The sequence below is a fragment of the Cornus florida genome, unplaced genomic scaffold, assembly GCF_030987335.1.
Source record: "Cornus florida cultivar Cherokee Brave unplaced genomic scaffold, ASM3098733v1 CherokeeBrave_3.0.0_Hap2_Chr08, whole genome shotgun sequence".
Taxonomy (NCBI): Eukaryota; Viridiplantae; Streptophyta; class Magnoliopsida; order Cornales; family Cornaceae; genus Cornus; species Cornus florida.
In genome coordinates this window covers 5,500,737-5,520,865 of record NW_026775578.1, presented here as the reverse complement: position 1 = coordinate 5,520,865, position 20,129 = coordinate 5,500,737, and the positions used below count along the sequence as shown (strand labels likewise).

Sequence of the window (20,129 nt, the reverse complement as noted above, 5' to 3'; positions counted from 1 at the left end):
GTTTCGCAAGCCCGGGGCTAATTCGACCTAGAGGGAGCGCGACCTGGTGTAAGGCGTGAAAAAGTTGATACTACGCCAGAAACTGTTGTTGGATTTGGAACTGGGGATAGCTATCAATCTCACCTCGGTAAAGTCGGTGAGCGGTTTTCGGTGTGCGTTGTGTTAAAACGGACTTTAATCAGAAAAGCGTTGCATTTCATGGCATTTTGACACCTATGATTATGACTCATTATGTGATACTAATCTTTTAAATTGAATGATGTGGACTGTGATTTTGATAATTCCATGTGTGATTTTGATCTTCATTGTTATTTTAGGCATTACCTACTGAATTGTTAAGCTCACACCTTATCTTAATATTTTCAGGAAATCAGAGAAGTATGGACATATGACTTATATTCACGAACTTAGGCGACACTAGAAATCTTTATAATGTTATAAGGCTGTATGTACGGCTATGGCGACCTCGTTTATGTATTTAAATTCCTTGTAATCACGTAAATAAAATGTGTATATTTTATGGCCTTGTATTTCCAATTATGTTTCTTGGACATGTATAAATGAAATTTGAAATATGCACGCTACGGATGGGATGCGCGTGAGCTACTTTAAATACTTATTTTTAATGATCATGATTATGGGACTTTATATCATAACTGTCGTGAGTTGGGAGAGGTTTTACATTGTGCTTTGGCTCACAAAAGAGCTCGGTTGGTTACAGGACTAGAGAGGTTGCAGACTGCTAAATTTGCAGCTTTCAGGGCTGTCGGCTGTTGGCTAGGCTAGTCAGCAGACCGAAAGTGCATTTTTCATGTCATTATATCGTTTCGGCTGGTTGACTAACTCAGTCAGCCAACCGACCCAGCAGTTTCAGTCGGCCAACATAAGGCTGTCAATCGATCGGCGCTGCCATTCTACCTTCATTTGTGTTCCTTCTGTGATGTTAGTAGTTCAGTGTTTTATGACCCTTGGGATGATGTGTATATAGTGTATTGACGTTGGAAATGACTTTTTACCCTTAGTTGACCTCGGGTTGAGGTAAGGGACTGGTTAGCGATTTAGACCCTCATGTTCGGGTCGTTACAAAAACTTTATGCAAAAATTCAAATGTCATAGTTCTGCTATATGTGGCATCACTGTTAGTTAAACAATACATTTTTGTTTAGTTTCAACATAAATGTAACCAAATGAGTGTGATAGACTTGATACATGGTTAAATTTTCTTCACTTATTCTCTCTTTGTGTGTGTGTGTGTGTGTGTGTGTGTGTGTGTGTGTGTGTGTGTGTGTATGAGATTGAGATGATATATATATATGTATATGTGTAATCTTTGTAGTGGTGAAAATGTTAGTCTGGTATATTTAAAATAGTTTGAAGATTAAATAGATAATTTAACATTTCTATGGGTCAATTGATAAGTCAATTCATAAGTCAAAGGGTAATAAGGTATTTTTACCTTTTGTCAACGGTAGTTGGGGTGATTGTTCAATTTTGCAAATTTGGGGATGTTATCGTCCAAACCGTGTCTAAGTTGTGCAATTTACCCTATGTCACACAATGCGGGAGCGGGAGCGGGAGTGTAAAAATGGCAAAGTCTAAAATTAGTTGAGAGCGGGAGCGTCTTGAGAGCGCATGTATATAATACATTTTATGTTATATATATATATATATATATATATATATATATATAATTTTTTTTTATTTTAAATTCAACTAATGTTAGAACTTATAAAATGCCCATATAAAAGGTCCAGTCCCACCCATCTATCCGAGCCCAACGCCATAACAATTTCAGTACTCTGGAAAAAAATAAAACTTAGCCCATTACCATTAAGTATAACCCTACTCTTTTTAAAAGACCCAAGCTCATGTTCTATTAAGTATAACCCTACTCCTTTTGCATTTGCATCATTTAGACCAGCAGCTAAGTTGCTAACGGCGGAGCTCTGTATGCCAAGAAGTTATCTCGATGGGCAAAATCACAATCTACAGCAGCATCACAAAAAAATCACTATCCATTGAAGGAGATCTCATCGGAAGATTAGGCTTCATCTTTGGAGATAGAAGTGACTATTGGTAGTGCTTTTTTATTTCATCTTCAGATATGCAAACACACATATATATGCATATCTCTCTTAGTCTTAATCTTCTCTCTTTTTCTTTACAAAAGAAAATCCGAACGACCATCCGCGCCATGTTTTCCAGTGAGTCAACAGGTATTTAGGCAAAAGATCGAATTCTAAAAGTGAGTTCATGAATTCGAAAATTGAGTTCGCGAACTCAAGCTCTCAAAACGTCGATCCGCGTTCGGAGCTCTGGAGCGGAAGTCGTCCATGCGAAGCATGTGACTTAGAATTTACCCTTATTATTATTATTATTATTCTTTAATAAGAAACTCACTTATCTACATATCATTTAAACCCTTAAGCTTTTACTTTGAAATACATAAATAATTTGATAACTACACTAATTAGGCTATAATTTTATTATGACTCAAACTAAAATTTAAATTTCCATCAAAATCAAGGAACAATAATCAAAAGATGGGTTTTTTTATATCTTAAAAGAAGAAGAGAAAATAATACAAAAGGGACAAGACAAGAGAAAAGAACAGATGAACAACTTCACAATATTTCATCACCGTGTCAGTAGAGAGGAAATAGAGGGATAGGAAGGAAAGGATGGGGCTTACTCAGAAACCTTTTAGTCTCCATTTTTCTTATTTAGTCTCCTCTTTGGAGGAACCAAGCCATGGGAGATGTTTAGTAAAAAATTATTCTCCCCCAAGACACCATTGTGTTAAGTTAAGACGAACTATGTGATAATTTCTTATAATCTATAGTGAAAAAAAAACCACAGGCCTTGAACTACACAGAGGGTTCCAGTTTCAGAACTTAGTTGTAAAGACGTTCTTTATAATACAGAAAGCACAGAGCGAAGAAAAAAAAAAAAAAAAGGGTAATATGGAGTAGTAGCTGAACAATATCAGCCGTAGTGCCAACGAGATTGTACCACTGTATAAAGAAAGCCTAGTGCTTTTTCAGGCCTTGAAATAATTATGAATCGGAAAATGATTTAATTTCAGAAATAAGAATACAAGTGTGAAGATGTAAATCTACAAATAATTTAAAACAGATCAACATATTGCTTCATTTTGTAAGAATAAAAATACACACATTCAAGAAAAAAAAAAAAGAACAGATCGATTTCAACCACTACTATCTCTTCTCGAGAATTAACTCTCATTATGCTAAAAATAGGCCTTAGACTTAAAATCACAAGAAACATAAATATTGTTGTAATAACTACTGTTTTCCTATTAAGAAAATTAATGTAGAGTGACAATGGACTACCACCAAAGTATTTGTTTAGTTTTTTTATGCAAGGAGATAGAGAGTGTCAAAATTGCACAGCATGTACGAAAGGGACAACCCAACAACACTACTTATCCTTGTCCATAGACCTTAGCATTCACATTCTTCCTTGTATCGAAATTTCTACCAATATTAAAAGGTTAGTAGCACACGAACTAGAAAAACTGTGTCCTATTTGTCCCTGTTTATTTCTACCAATCATAAATCATCGAATAGTGTTTTCATTTGTCCGAAAAGCTTCAAATTTAGCAAGTTTGCCAGAATGAAATGCCTCCAATTTTAACCTTTGACAAAGGTTCACAGCAATCCAACATAGAATCATCAAACCATCTCCATGAACCTATAAGACAAATGGGAATGGAAAATCATAATGCAAATAGAAAAATGCTGCAACTGTGAAAAATTATATTCTTACACCACCAGATCCTAACTTGGGTGGTATCTCTTCAAGGCTGAGGGCTTCAAGTCACACTTGGAACACAAAGTGTGCGAGTTGCTTACCTATTTAAATGAAAAATGATTTTTCAAATACTTTATTACACATGATATACAAGTTATAACAACTTCTCATCATTTTTCCACCATACAACATCACAACAGTTAAAAGAGGGGCCTGTCCTCTATTTTAAACCCAGACATTGTAGCATTACATCTTTAATTAAATATTACAAAGCACAAATTGCCATCTAATGTTACATGGGCAGCCCTCCACAAAATCTTCATATTATCATTAGTTCAACCCCTCGAGGTAATTTTGATTGCAGTCCCATAGCACACATTTTCGCCGCTAGTCGATTCTCATCTTCCACATTCTCATTTTCAGCTCCTATCAAATACGGTGGGCGTGTATCAATATTTATCTTCTCTAGCGAGACAAAATTCTCAAATAAGTACATGGCGAGCTCAACATCAACCTCACAGCCAGTAAATCCAACCAATTCTACCACCTTGGGACATTTGAGAAGACGTTTCTCAGCCCTTCCTTGTACCACCTTCCCTTGCATAGAGTAGCGGCCAGGACAATCAATATTCCCATAAAAAACCTGCCACACCAATGGTCCGATTATTAATTCAATTTTGTTAGAACAATGAAATTGACTTTTGATTCCAAACAATGAAAATGGAATGATGATCAAACTGGTTAAAGCTAAGACCTAAATCAATGCACTTAATCTATTAGCCACAAACAAAATGAATCAAAAGTATTAGTCTACTGAAAGTTAACATCTTCTTTTAAGTAGCCTAGTCCACAAAGGACTGTCATCTTATGTATTAATACCTCTAACATCGGTTCCATCTAAGAGCTGATGTATAACTTATTGCCTCTATAATAGCATCTAGTTCATACATCACACATTGGTAATCATTAATTCACACGTATGAGGCAAAGAAATAAAGAATTTTTTCACAAACTTTCCTTGAAGGAGAGAGATGCAGATTAACATTGAACATCAAAATAATAGAAATTGGAAGGCAATGTAGGAATATATTGTCTTCTCATCAAATTTTAAAATATATACACACACACACACACACACACACATATATATATATATTAAAAAACACCTCCAATGGCCGATGCTAAGCCTAAGCTACAAAATCAATGAAAACAAACTAGATGCACAGTGCACCACTGTTCTCAAATTCTTTTGATATTAGGTAAATTTATGTAAGATATGAATCTTATCTATAGGTCTCAGAAATTTTGTAAAGCAAATCATACATATCTAGAGGGAAAAAAGAAAAAGAGAGCGATGATGTAGTATGAATGCCATTACAAGTTAAAATTACTTAGTAATCACCTAAAATAACATAAAACATAAGATTCCAGGATAGAATATGATGCACATATTGTAAACCAGAAGGTAAGAGCACTAACCTCGAGACAAAATCTATACAAACAAGGAGCTGCCTCTATGAGAGAAATGCAAGGAAGGAAGCTCCTGATACGGTATGGATACACCTTCAATGTCAAATGCTTTAGATTCCTTAATTCAGGAAATTTGGGGAAGTTATCAAATACCTGAAGAGTCCAAATAACGAAATGTGTCAGAAAACCTTGAAGAATAAGAGAAGGCACAAAAGAGAGGTAAGTTAGATACTAACCTCGTAATCCAACTTCAATACAAGTGTCTGCAGCTGAGAGGTATAGCTTGAAAACTGGGAAAATTTCATAAACTTGCAAAACTGACCCCCCAGGTTTAGTTTAGAAAGATGGCATGCACTCTTGAAACACAAGTTTATTTGGTGACCAAAATATTCAAGTGACACCAGACTTTTCGCAGAAATCTCAATGTCTTCCAAAAACCAACAGTACGCTATTTTCAAATGCTTGAGCGATTGACCATAAACTTTAACATTGACTAGACAAGCCGAGTTATCAACAGATACTTCTTCAAGAAATGGACAGCTTGATAAAAAACATTCAAGGCATTCTGCAGTCACATCCACATACGTGAAACGGATTGCAGTTAGTGATTCAAGTCTCGAAAAATCCAGGGACCGCATAGATGATAAATTGTAATGCCCTTCCGGAATATTACTATGTAATCGTTTAAGATTCAACTCAAGCCTTTGAACTCTCTTCTCCATTGCAAAGTGAACCCAATTATCAATATCAGATGTAGAACTAGAATCCAAATCAAAGTGAATTCTGAATTCATCCAGGGTTGCACCCTTGTGTGAGTTCAAGACCCGATTCACCCAACTTATATAGTTAGCCCTCTCCACCCCTAATATTTTCCAATTTCCTTTCCTTCGAAGTTTCCGCAATAACTTCAAAGCCTCAAAATTAAAAGTACCAGTTGTATATGTCCACAACTCTTTCCATCTACTTGAGACTACACTAGTTCTTGCCGCCTCTTTCATTGGCAAGCAAGAGAGGATGCAAATAAGAATTTCATCCGGCAACTGACTGATCCGATCTTCAGAGTGATTACTCCTCCCTTTACACTGATTATTGCAAACCAAATAACATAGTGAGGATAATTAGTATAAATTAATAAAATTGAATTGACCACAAACATGAGAAATTAGGTGATAACAAATAAGGAGAAAACAACTCCTCTCTTTACACTGATTATTGCAAACCACATAACATAGTGAGGACAGTCAGTATAAATTAATAAAATTGAATTGAACACAGACATGATAAATTAGGTAAAGTATGTGTGTGTGTGTGTGTGTATATTACTAAGCAGATCTTGTCACCTGAGGCGATAGCGGAGGCTGCGCGGAGTGTCGAAGCAGATTGTTGTGATCGTAATGACTAGAAGAAATATTTCCAAATCCTTCGGCACGAAGGAACATATAGAATTTGGACGATGGAATGATGGTAAATATACACCAATCTGTTTCACGCGCTTAGATAAAAAATAAATAAAAATTAACCAGCCCAACGTGAGTGGGCTTAGCCCATCAGTTTTGCAACCGACCTATTGATAGAAAGTGGTCGTAAAACGGCACATGGGGGGTCAGAAGCAAGTGGAGTCAAGGGCGGGTCAAACTCACATTCCATTGAGACATTGATTAGTCTTATAAATTATAAATTAAAGCCTAGCTCTAAGAAAAATTGAGATAAGACCCCCTAAGTTTAATAAAAAGAATCCCTAAGTTTTTTATTTTTATGTTAGATATCATTATTAGGGTAAATTGCAACACTGTTTGGACGATACTCTTAAGTTTACAAAATTAAACAATCACCCCAACTATCTTTGACAGAAGATAAAAATACCTTATTGCTCATTGACTTATGAATGACTTATCAATTGACACATTGAAATGTTGATTTACCTATTTAATTTTTTTAACTATTTTTAATATGTCACACTAACATATAAATATAATGTGCTGATTGAATTGGATCAAATCGAATCGCATTCGTATATATATAAATTATTTGCTCACCCCTAATAGTTTCTAAAGCAAATTAGAATCCAATTAATTTCAATTATTTAATGTCCTGCGAAGGGACAATTAATTTCAAATTTTCAATTCGCTATTTGTCTTTTCATTCAAGGAGGACAAAATTGAATGTAAAAAAGATTATTTTATGAGTATATATGAGTATTATTTAGAATAAATTATAGTCATATGGGTGGGCTTGGCTTCAGTTAGTACGTCCTATAGTTTGGGCCTTGGCTGGCTAGTATTGTATAGGCTTGAGTTCAAATCATGTCAGGCTTTCATAATTTGAGGGAGGTCTGGACCCGTTAGTTGCAGAATACAGGCTTGATGAAGTTGAAAAGCATTTCAGGGCAATAGTCGCACCTAATGATCGGTTAAAGATTACCTTAGCCACGTATAAGTTTGTTAGCGACGCGGCAGTACGGTGGAAGACCATGACTAGCGCGTATAATACTGATAGTATGAGTTGGGATACATTCAAGAATCTTTTCTCTGATAAGTATTTCCCGTAGACCAAGATACGGGAATTGAGGACACAGTTTGATAGTCTCGAGCAAGGTGACCTGTCAGTGATGGAGTATGAGAATAAGTTCACTTCTATTTCACATTTTGCTACAGATGTGTTAGGGAATGAGGAGGAGAAGACATGATGTTTTGTGTACGGCCTAAATCGTTCTATTAGGCCGGGGGTGACACTTTTGGGATTAAAGAGTTATTCTGAGGTGGTTACTAAAGCACAGATGGCGGAGGCAAAAGCCAAAGATTGGCAAGAAAGGTGTGGTATAGTTGGTTCTCAAGAACGAGGTGTGAGTGTGGGTACTTCTTCAGGAAGCGAGGACAGGAGGAGGCACATATGTGTTTTATTGTTTTCTCAGGAGCAACGAACGACAGGTGCTACTCCTATTGTTGGTACTTCTTCAGGGTCCTCTAGGATGAGTGTGGTGTGTTACCATTGTAGACAACCAAGACACTGCAAGGCAGAGTGTCCGCTTGATAAATCTAGTTTCAGAGTTTGTTTTCAGTGCGGTTAGATGGGACACATGAAGAGGGACTGTCTACAGAGGAGATAAGGCATTTCTGTGATTGATTCTTGTATAATGGGGGATACCTGTGAGTCGTGTTGTGTTGTAACAGGGGATACCTGTGAGTCTAATATAGTAACAGGGGTTACCTGTGATTGTGTAACGGGGAACACCTGTGAGTTCTATAATGGGGGGATCCTGTGAGATTAGGTGTGACAGAAGATGCCTGTACACTATTGTTCTGGTAACGGGGGCTACCAGTGTGTTTGGACAGATGCCAAGATGATGGACATGTTCCGTAGTGTGGTTCTGGATTGGGGTGATACTGATGAAGGTTAAAGTGTGAGCCCCTGGGGCAGGAAATAGATCGAGATGTTTTGTAACTGTTTCATGTTGTAATGTTGTATTGGTTGGGACCACTATGTATTAAAGCAATGACGTATATCTAAGACTATATGTGTATTATCTTTCGGGGAGCCATTACTCTTCCTACATTATTTTATGAGTGGACCCCACATGATTAAGCTTAACATTTATACATCACACACTATCAGCTTTGGAAGAATCTCTCCTACTCACGCAACATCTCTCTATAAACTTCTCATATATATATATATATTTTAAGCCTCAAATTTCTTTTCCATTTTCTGGCTAATAGGTAGGGTTTTCGGGCTCAGTTCCTTAACAAAAAATGTCCCTCTCATTGTCATCTACCACATAGTTAAAGGACTTAATTTTCGGAGTAGCGGTAATTATTTTACGAATTTTTGAAAATTTTAGATTTAAGGCTTCGGAAGAGATTTTGGGCCGCTTCGATTCGGATCCAGGAGCCGCGCCTTTAGAGCAGTTTGCTCTCCTCATCGTTGGCTACGTTTCCACGGAATAATTTTTCGTTCCACCGCCGTTGATCGGCATTAACTGCGTTGACTTTTTCGGCCGGGGATGCATTTTGGCTACTTTTGAGGTAAGCCATTACATTTTGACTTTAGTTGCTTTCGTTTACTTGAATTCTTGCTAAGTGTGCTTAAAAATGATAAATTTTGGAATTTTGAATGTTGATTATGTGTTTACATATTTATGTGGTAAAACATGTTCTAGATGATGTTAATTGTGTATATATATTTGCTTGGTTGCAAAGGTGTTTAAAGAACATGTCTTACGTTGAAATATTTTTTTTAAGGTTATGTGTATATACATGATGATGATGTTGATGAGTATGTATGGCTAAATTGATTAAATGCAAGCATGTGTATGTCAATTTCATTCATGCATGATTCCATTCGTGGCATGGGCATGGTTCGGGAAAAGTGAAGTTGAAATGATTCTTTTTAAATAAATGCATTTGGAAAAGATTGTGAGAAAAGGTTTTGTAAATGGAACCGGGTTTCGCAAGCCCGGGGCTAATTCGACCTAGAAGGAGCGTGGCCTGGTGTAAGGCGTGAAAAAGTTGATACTACGCCAGAAACTGTTGTTGGATTTGGAACTGGGGATAGCTATCAATCTCACCTCGGTAAAGTCGGTAAGCGGTTTTCGGTGTGCGTTGTGTTAAAACGGACTTTAATCAGAAAAACGTTGCATTTCATGGCATTTTGACACCTATGATTATGACTCATTATGTGATACTAATCTTTTAAATTGAATGATGTGGACTGTGATTTTGATAATTCCATGTGTGATTTTGATCTTCATTGTTATTTTAGGCATTACCTACTGAATTGTTGAGCTCACACCTTATCTTAATATTTTCAGGAAATCAGAGAAGTATGGACATATGACTTATATTCACGAACTTAGGCGACACTAGAAATCTTTATAATGTTATAAGGCTGTATGTACGGCTATGGCGACCTCGTTTATGTATTTAAATTCCTTGTAATCACGTAAATAAAATGTGTATATTTTATGGCCTTGTATTTCCAATTATGTTTCTTGGACATGTATAAATGAAATTTGAAATATGCACGCTACGGATGGGATGCGCGTGAGCTACTTTAAATACTTATTTTTAATGATCATGATTATGGGACTTTATATCATAACTGTCGTGAGTTGGGAGAGGTTTTACATTGTGCTTTGGCTCACAAAAGAGCCCGGTTGGTTACAGGACCAGAGAGGTTGCAGACTGCTAAATTTGCAGCTTTCGGGGCTGTCGGCTGTTGGCAAGGCTAGTCAGCAGACCGAAAGTGCATTTTTCATGTCATTATAGAGAGTTATACACTCAGGAATATCGTTTCGGCTGGTTGACTAACTCAGTCAGCCAACCGACCCAGCAGTTTCAGTCAGCCAACATAAGGCTGTCAATCGATCGGCACTGCCATTCTACCTTCATTTGTGTTCCTTCTGTGATGTTAGTAGTTCAGTGTTTTATGACCCTTGGGATGATGTGTTTATAGTGTATTGACGTTGGAAATGACTTTTTACCCTTAGTTGACCTTGGGTTGAGGTAAGGGACTGGTTAACGATTTAGACCCTCATGTTCGGGTCGTTACAAAAACTTTATGCAAAAATTCAAATGTCATAGTTCTGCTATATGTGGCATCACTGTTAGTTAAACAATACATTTTTGTTTAGTTTCAACATAAATGTAACCAAATGAGTGTGATAGACTTGATACATGGTTAAATTTTCTTCACTTATTCTCTCTTTATGTGTGTGTGTGTGTGTATGAGATTGAGATGATATATATATATATGTATATGTGTAATCTTTGTAGTGGTGAAAATGTTAGTCTGGTATATTTAAAATAGTTTGAAGATTAAATAGATAATTTAACATTTCTATGGGTCAATTGATAAGTCAATTCATAAGTCAAAGGGTAATAAGGTATTTTTACCTTTTGTCAACGGTAGTTGGGGTGATTGTTCAATTTTGCAAATTTGGGGATGTTATCGTCCAAACCGTGTCTAAGTTGTGCAATTTACCCTATGTCACACAATGCGGGAGCGGGAGCGGGAGTGTAAAAATGGCAAAGTCTAAAATTAGTTGAGAGCGGGAGCGGCTTGAGAGCGCATGTATATAATATATTTTATGTTATATATATATATATATATATATATATATATATATATATAGTTTTTTTTATTTTAAATTCAACTAATGTTAGAACTTATAAAATGCCCATATAAAAGGTCCAGTCCCACCCATCTATCCGAGCCCAACGCCATAACAATTTTAGTTCTCTGGAAAAAAATAGAACTTAGCCCATTACCATTAAGTATAACCCTACTCTTTTTAAAAGACCCAAGCTCATGTTCTATTAAGTATAACCCTACTCCTTTTGCATTTGCATCATTTAGACCAGCAGCTAAGTTGCTAACGGCGGAGCTCTGTATGCCAAGAAGTTATCTCGATGGGCAAAATCACAATCTACAGCAGCATCACAAAAAATTCACTATCCATTGAAGGAGATCTCATCGGAAGATTAGGCTTCATCTTTGGAGATAGAAGTGACTATTGGTAGTGCTTTTTTATTTCATCTTCAGATCTGCAAACACACATATATATGCATATCTCTCTTAGTCTTAATCTTCTCTCTTTTTCTTTACAAAAGAAAATCCGAACGACCATTCGTGCCATGTTTTCCAGTGAGTCAGCAGGTATTTAGGCAAAAGATCGAATTCTAAAAGTGAGTTCATGAATTCGAAAATTGAGTTCGCGAACTCAAGCTCTCAAAACGTCGATCCGCGTTCGGAGCTCTGGAGCGGAAGTCGTCCATGCGAATCATGTGACTTAGAATTTACCCTTATTATTATTATTATTATTCTTTAATAAGAAACTCACTTATCTACATATTATTTAAACCCTTAACCTTTTACTTTGAAATACATAAATAATTTGATAACTACACTGATTAGGTTATAATTTTATTATGACTCAAACTAAAATTTAAATTTCCATCAAAATCAAGGAACAATAATCAAAAGATGGGTTTTTTTATTTCTTAAAAGAAGAAGAGAAAATAATACAAAAGGGACAAGACAAGAGAAAAGAACAGATGAACAACTTCACAATATTTCATTACTGTGTCAGTAGAGAGGAAATAGAGGGATAGGAAGGAAAGGATGGGGCTTACTCAGAAACCTTTTAGTCTCCATTTTTCTTATTTAGTCTCCTCTTTGGAGGAACCAAGCCATGGGAGATGTTTAGTAAAAAATTATTCTCCCCCAAGACACCATTGTGTTAAGTTAAGACGAACTATGTGATAATTTCTTATAATCTATAGTGAAAAAAAAAACCACAGGCCTTGAACTACACAGAGGGTTCCAGTTTCAGAACTTAGTTGTAAAGACGTTCTTTATAATACAGAAAGCACAGAGCGAAAAAAAAAAATGAGTAATATGGAATAGTAGCTGAACAATATCAGCCGTAGTGCCAACGAGATTGTACCACTCTATAAAGAAAGCCTAGTGCTTTTTCAGGCCTTGAAATAATTATGAATCGGAAAATGATTTAATTTCAGAAATAAGAATACAAGTGTGAAGATGTAAATCTACAAATAATTTAAAACAGATCAACATATTGCTTCATTTTGTAAGAATAAAAATACACACATTCAAGAAAAAAAAAAAAAAAAAAAAAAAAAAAAGAACAGATGGATTTCAACCACTACGATCTCTTCTCGAGAATTAACTCTCATTATGCTAAAAATAGGCCTTAGACTTAAAATCACAAGAAACATAAATATTGTTGTAATAACTACTGTTTTCCTTTAAGAAAATTAATGTAGAGTGACAATGGACTACCACCAAAGTATTTGTTTAGTTTTTTTATGCAAGGAGATAGAGAGTGTCAAAATTGCACAGCATGTACGAAAGGGACAACCCAACAACACTACTTATCCTTGTCCATGGACCTTAGCATTCACATTCTTCCTTGTATCGAAATTTCTACCAATATTAAAAGGTTAGTAGCACACGAACTAGAAAAACTGTGTCCTATTTGTCCCCGTTTATTTCTACCAATCATAAATCATCGAATAGTGTTTTCATTTGTCCGAAAAGCTTCAAATTTAGCAAGTTTGCCAGAATGAAATGCCTCCAATTTTAACCTTTGACAAAGGTTCACAGCAATCCAACATAGAATCATCAAACCATCTCCAAGAACCTGTAAGACAAATGGGAATGGAAAATCATAATGCAAATAGAAAAATGCTGCAACTGCGAAAAATTATATTCTTACACCACCAGATCCTAACTTGGGTGGTATCTCTTCATGGCTGAGGGTTTCAAGTCACACTTGGAACACAAAGTGTGCGAGTTGCTTACCTATTTAAATGAAAAATGATTTTGCAAATACTTTATTTCACATGATATACAAGTTATAACAACTTCTCATCATTTTTCCACCATACAAAATCACAACAGTTAAAAGAGGGGCCTGTCCTCTATTTTAAACCCAGACATTGTAGCATTACATCTTTAATTAAATATTACAAAGCACAAATTGCCATCTAATGTTACATGGGCAGCCCTCCACAAAATCTTCATATTATCATTAGTTCAACCCCTCGAGGTAATTTTGATTGCAGTCCCATAGCACACATTTTCGCCGCTAGTCGATTCTCATCTTCCACATTCTCATTTTCAGCTCCTATCAAATACGGTGGGCGTGTATCAATATTTATCTTCTCTAGTGAGACAAAATTCTCAAATAAGTACATGGCGAGCTCAACATCAACCTCGCAGCCAGTAAATCCAGCCAATTCTACCACCTTGGGACATTTGAGCAGACGTTTCTCAGCCCTTCCTTGTACCACCTTCCCTTGCAAAAGGTAGCGGCCAGGACAATCAATATTCCCATAAAAAACCTGCCACACCAATGGTCCGATTATTAATTCAATATTGTTAGAACAATGAAATTGACTTTTGATTCCAAACAATGAAAATGGAATGATGATCAAACTGGTTAAAGCTAAGACCTAAATCAATGCACTTAATCTATTAGCCACAAACAAAATGAATCAAAAGTATTAGTCTACTGAAAGTTAACATCTTCTTTTAAGTAGCCTAGTCCACAAAGGACTGACATCTTATGTATTAATACCTCTAACATCGGTTCCATCTCAGAACAGATGTATAACTTATTGCCTCTATATTAGCATCTAGTTCATACATCACACATTGCTAATCATTAATTCACACGTATGAGGCAAAGAAATAAAGAATTTTTTCACAAACTTTCCTTGAAGGAGAGAGTCGCAGATTAACATTGAACATCAAAATAATAGAAATTGGAAGGCAATGTAGGAATATATTGTCTTCTCATCAAATTTTAAAATATATACACACACACACACACACACATATATATATATTAAAAAACACCTCCTCCAATGGCCGATGCTAAGCCTAAGCTACAAAATCAATGAAAACAAACTAGATGCACAGTGCACCACTGTTCTCAAATTCTTTTGATATTAGGTAAATTTATGTAAGAAATGAATCTTATATAGAGGTCTCAGAAATTTTGTAAAGCAAATCATACATATCTAGAGGGAAAAAAGAAAAAAAGAGCGATGATGTAGTATGAATGCCATTACAAGTTAAAATTACTTGGTAAGCACCCTAAATAACATAAAACATAAGATTCCAGGATAGAATATGATGCACATATTGTAAACCAGAAAGTAAGAGCACTAACCTCAAGACAAAATCTATACAAACAAGGAGCTGCCTCTATGAGGGAAATGCAAGGAAGGAAGCTCGTGATAAAGTTTGAAACCACCTTCAATGTCAAATGCTTTAGATTAATTCAGGAAATTTGGGGAAGTTATTAAATACCTGAAGAGTTCAAATAACGAAATGTATCAGAAAACCTTGAAGAATAAGAGAAGGCACAAAAGAGAGGTAAGTTAGATACTAACCTCGTAATCCAAATCCAATACAAGTGTCTGCAGCTGAGAAATATAGCTTGAAAACAGGGAAAATTTCATAAATTTGCAAAACTGACCCCCCAGGTATAGTTTAGAAAGATGGCATGCACTCTTGAAACACAAGTTTATTTGGTGACCAAAATATTCAAGTGACACCAGACTTTTTGCAGAAATCTCAATGTCTTCCAAAAACCAACAGTACGCTCTTTTCAAATGCTTGAGCGATTGACCATAAACTTTAAGATTGACTAGACAAGCCGAGTTATCAACAGATACTTCTTCAAGAAATGGACAGCTTGATAAAAAACATTCAAGGCATTCTGCAGTTACATCCACATATGTGAAACGGATTGCAGTTAGTGATTCAAGTCTCGAAAAATCCAGTGACCGCATAGATGATAAATTGTAATGCCCTTCCAGCAAATTACTAAGTAATCGTTTAAGATTCAACTCAAGCCTTTGAACTCTCTTCTCCATTGCAAAGTGAACCCAATTATCAATATCAGATGTAGAACTAGAATCCAAATCAAAGTGAATTCTGAATTCAGCCAGGGTTGCACCCTTGTGTGAGTTCAAGACCCGATTCACCCAACTTATATAGTTAGCCCTCTCCACCCCTAATAGTTTCCAATTTCCTTTCCTTCGAACTTTCCACAATAACTTCAAAGCCTCAAAATCCAAAGTACCGGTTGTATATGTCCACAACTCTTTCCATCTACTTGAGACTACACTAGTTCTTGCCGCCTCTTTCATAGGCAAGCAAGAGAGGATGCAAATAAGAATTTCATCCGGCAACTGACTGATCCGATCTTCAGAGTGATTACTCCTCCCTTTACACTGATTATTGCAAACCAAATAACATAGTGAGGATAATTAGTATAAATTAATAAAATTGAATTGAACACAAACATAAGAAATTAGGTAATAACAAATAAGGAGAAAACAACTCCTCTCTTTACACTGATTATAGCAAACCACATAACATAGTGAGGACAATCAACATAAATTAATAAAATTGAATTGAACACAAACATGATAAATTAGGTAAAACAAATAAGGAGAAAACAACTCCTCTCTTTACACTGATTATTTCAAACCACACAACATAGTAAGGACAAGCCGTATATAGTAATAATAATTGAATTGAACACTAACATGATAAATTAGGTAAAACGAATAGGGAGAAAACAACCACGCAAACACACAATAATTCATCACACATAATAATTTAGCGGAGAAATTGACTATTACGAGAAAAGAAAGCTTTATGATTATTATTATATGGAAAAGATTCAATTTTTTTTCAAATTGCTTAAAGGGAAAAAAAATATTGACCTTCTTAAGTGCAAATTTGGAGTTCAGTCGTCTTTGTTTCATTGTGTAAGCAAAAACCCTTTAGCCAAGTCTTCAACTTTGTAAAAACTTCGAACACCCACTGAGGAATTGTTCAAAAAATTACTATCAATCTACAATAAGAATATATATGTGTGTGTATGTATATATATATTACTAAGCAGATCTTGTCACCTGAGGCGAATGCGGAGGCTGCGCGGAGTATCGAAGCAGATTGTTGTGATGGTAATGATTTGAAGAAATATTTCCAAATCCTTCGGCACGAAGGAGTATATAGAATTTGGACGATGGAATGATGGTAAATACACCAATTTGTTTTACGCGCTCAGAGAAAAAAATATATAAAAATTAACCAGCCCAACATGAGTGGGCTTAGCCCATCAGTTTTGCAACCGGGCGTTGATTAGTCCTATAAATTATAAATTATAAATTATAAATTAAAGCCTAACTGTAAGAAAAATTGAGATAAGACCCCTAAGCTTAATAAAAAAAATCCCTAACTTTTTTATTTTTATGTTTTTTAAGACTTATTTTTCATCTAGATATTACTATTTGGGTAAATTGCAACACTGCTTGGACGATGATACTTCTAAGTTTACAAAATTAAACAATCACCCCAACTACCTTTGATATAAGATAAAAATACCTTATTGCTCTTTGAGTTATGAATGACTCATTAATTGACACATTGAAATGTTGATTTACCCATTTAATTTTTTAAATATTTTTAATATATCACACTAACATATATATATATATATAATGTGCTGATTGACTTGGATCGAATCGAATCACATTTGTGTATTTATAAATTATTTGCTCATCCCTTTCTAAAGCAAATTAGAATTCAATTAATTTCAAATCTCTAATATGCTGCGAAGAGACAATTAATTTCAAATTTTCAATTCGCTATTTGTCTTTTCATTCAAGGAGGACAAAATTGAATGTAAAATAGATTATTTTATAATTATATACGAGTATTATTTTGAATAAATTATGGTCATATAGGTGGGCTTGGCTTCAGTTAGTACATCCTATGGTTTGGGCCTTGGCTGGCTGGTACAGTATAGGCTTGAGTTCAGATCATGTCAGGCTTTCATAATTGTACAATAATTATTAAGTGCGCCGTCCTTCCCAATGTTCACCCCTAAATGAGGCGTATTATACAGGGATGGCAACGGGGGGCGGGTTTGGGCGGGTGTGACCATCCCCGCCCCCGCAACCATTTAAAAACCCCGTCTCCGTCCTCGTCCAAAATCGTAAAAATGAGGAGACTTTCCACCCCATCCCCGTAACTGTCTAATATTTTTACCCTCGCGGGTACCCGCCCCACCCCGTTTAAGATCATAATTTATTTATTGTTGAAATAGATTTGCATTTTTTTTGCCCATCATCTTCAGTTTTTCACCATTGCAACTTTCCTTCTAATCAAATTCATTTGTTATTTTAATATTGTTATATAGGGTACTTAATATATATACTTAAAAATATAGATACTAAATAAATAAGGGCACTTAAGTAATTTGTCTATCTAAACGAGGTAGGGCGGTGCGGGGCGACCTCCCCCTGCCCCCGCACCAAACCTGCGTAGGTTTTTATTACATTAAACTATCCCCTCCCAAATATGCTAAACAGTCCCCCAAAATGCCAAAAAAGGAGGCAGGGTGGGGCAGGTAACCGCGGGGCAAATCAAATTGCCATCCCACCGCGTATTCAAGTGGTTGGAAATCAATCATTTCATTTGCTGTTCGCTGAGAAAATGAATTGAAATCTAGCAATTGTTAGACTCTGAGTCATACAAATTTATGTTTATATAGTTTTATATTTATATAATTTGATTTGTTAAATAATTCATTGAAAATTTTATTTTTTGACACCCAATTTAAAACACATTTTCCTAATTTCCATCTGTGTAGAAGAATTCAAGTAGAGTTAATACCCTTTAACATAATTATCTAGGGTGAATTGTTAGGAAAATGAAGTTTTCAATTTTATGCCCATATCAAAGTACCTATTCCATGGTAGGAATGTACTTCTCATACGAAATTTTATTAAGGATTTTTGATTATTTCACACATTGGGAACATTTTTAATATATATTTTGTGTTCTTCTTCTTCTTTTATTTATTTATTTTTATCTTGAACAAAAATGCACACACATATATGTTTCTATGGAGACTTAAATATGACTTTTTACATAACTTTGAGTTATTAGAGTACATTCTTGTTACTTAATAGTCTTACTTTTTTTCCAATAGCTAGATTCAAACTTGAACTCAAGATTTTGAACTGGTCACAAGCATGAATGGAATCTAAATTGAGTTTTAAAATGAAAGGTAGTCAAATTGGAAATTTTTTTATGTCAACTTCTACCTAATTGTCTGCTGTAGAAATATCCTATATCACTAAGACGAATTCTAAATTAACAAGAGACCACTTAATTATGATATCCGGAATCATGAAAATAAATTGAAGAAGAGCCCACTTAATTATTTCTACAGAAAAAATAGAATAAATTACATTAACAAAACACCTAGCATTTTATTTACAGCTGACTAAATTTATAAAATAATAATATTGTCTTTCTCTTATATATAATACAATATAATACTCTATATTATTATAATATAAAAGTATTACACTTTTATACTCAATGTCACTTTTTGATAGGTGACACAATTTGTTAACTCACAAAAAAAAAAAAAAAAAAAAAAAAAAAAAAAAAAAGGTATTATAATTTTTACAAAACTGGATACAATAAATTTTTTATTTTTATTTTGGAATTTTTGAGTTTTTTTTTTTTTTTTTGGAAGTTAAAGCAATTACGCACACACCCTACCTCCAATGAGGTTCGAACCCCTTACCTTTGGGGAGGAATGGGTGATACCACTGGGCCATTTGGTCCTTTAGTCGGAATCTTGGAGTTGCGATCAAGGAAGTAGTAATATGAAAGTCAAGAATTCAAAAAGTGAATTGTTGTACGAGAAAAAAACGGCATTTGGTCCCATAAAGTAATTGGATCGAAATGAAGCGCCACAGTGAGACGTCCCTTTTACGGACAAACTGAGATAAGTCGGCGTCTGCCGATGGGCCGCTATCGGCTTTTCCTTTCGCAGGTTGTACTATTAGTTCCTTCAACACGTGTTTTTCTGTGCTCACTAAAAACCCGTGTGTCTGAACCATTAGCCGGGTCCTTATTTGAACCCGAGGTCGACTATGGGTACAACCGTCATTTCCTATGTCAACACGAAGGATGAACCTCATCCATAAGTTAATAACTCTCCAAAACCATAAACATCACTGAAGGAACTCAATGCAGGGAGGAAGAAGAGAATCGGCCGGCTGGCAGGCATATGTCGATCGGCAGACCTAAGTGGTCGGCCGGCTGAAGCGATGCACAAATGTGCATGCTCTAGGGACTTTTATAAAATGGCCTTTTGGCCGACTGGAGAATAGGGTTTAGTCGGCTGACTAGGCCAGCCGAAAAGCCACTTCCAGAGACCCAACTCTCTAGAATACCCAAAAAATGCCCTATCAGTCAGCTGATTCTCCTTGTCAGCCGGCCGACAGGCCCCTGGAATGCTACTACTTGCAGCGAGAAAC

General features: G+C 35.5%; 2 protein-coding genes across 2 annotated transcripts; both read right to left on the bottom strand.

The window, feature by feature from the left end:
- Positions 1-3,878: 3,878 nt before the first annotated feature.
- On the bottom strand, positions 3,879-6,698 carry LOC132269060 (F-box/FBD/LRR-repeat protein At5g22660-like). Its single transcript, XM_059770072.1, has 4 exons — positions 6,585-6,698; positions 5,481-6,326; positions 5,254-5,397; positions 3,879-4,417 (listed from the first exon to the last, which is right to left on the bottom strand). Exons 1-4 carry the CDS (start codon positions 6,681-6,683, stop codon positions 4,094-4,096), a joined length of 1,413 nt encoding a protein of 470 aa, XP_059626055.1. The 5' UTR covers positions 6,684-6,698; the 3' UTR covers positions 3,879-4,093.
- A 6,871-nt stretch (positions 6,699-13,569) lies between these two features.
- Positions 13,570-16,824, bottom strand: LOC132269059 (uncharacterized). The gene is made up of 4 exons (XM_059770071.1): positions 16,701-16,824; positions 15,165-16,010; positions 14,942-15,025; positions 13,570-14,108 (listed from the first exon to the last, which is right to left on the bottom strand). The coding sequence occupies exons 2-4, from the start codon at positions 15,924-15,926 to the stop codon at positions 13,785-13,787; spliced, it is 1,170 nt and encodes a 389-aa protein (XP_059626054.1). The 5' UTR covers positions 15,927-16,010; positions 16,701-16,824; the 3' UTR covers positions 13,570-13,784.
- Between the last annotated feature and the right edge of the window lie 3,305 nt (positions 16,825-20,129).

Bases quoted from the DNA above. Each gene is read 5' to 3' on its own strand.
- LOC132269060 (XM_059770072.1), bottom strand. From the start codon at position 6,683: ATGTTCCTTCGTGCCGAAGGATTTGGAAATATTTCTTCTAGTCATTAC. The intron at 5,398-5,480 runs GTTAGTATCTAA...TGGACTCTTCAG, and splicing joins TATTGAAGTTGGATTACGAG to GTATTTGATAACTTCCCCAA. The intron at 4,418-5,253 runs GTTAGTGCTCTT...TTGGTGTGGCAG, and splicing joins TGTATAGATTTTGTCTCGAG to GTTTTTTATGGGAATATTGA.
- LOC132269059 (XM_059770071.1), bottom strand. From the start codon at position 15,926: ATGAAAGAGGCGGCAAGAACTAGTGTAGTCTCAAGTAGATGGAAAGAG. The intron at 15,026-15,164 runs GTTAGTATCTAA...TTGACATTGAAG, and splicing joins TATTGGATTTGGATTACGAG to GTGGTTTCAAACTTTATCAC. The intron at 14,109-14,941 runs GTTAGTGCTCTT...TTGGTGTGGCAG, and splicing joins TGTATAGATTTTGTCTTGAG to GTTTTTTATGGGAATATTGA.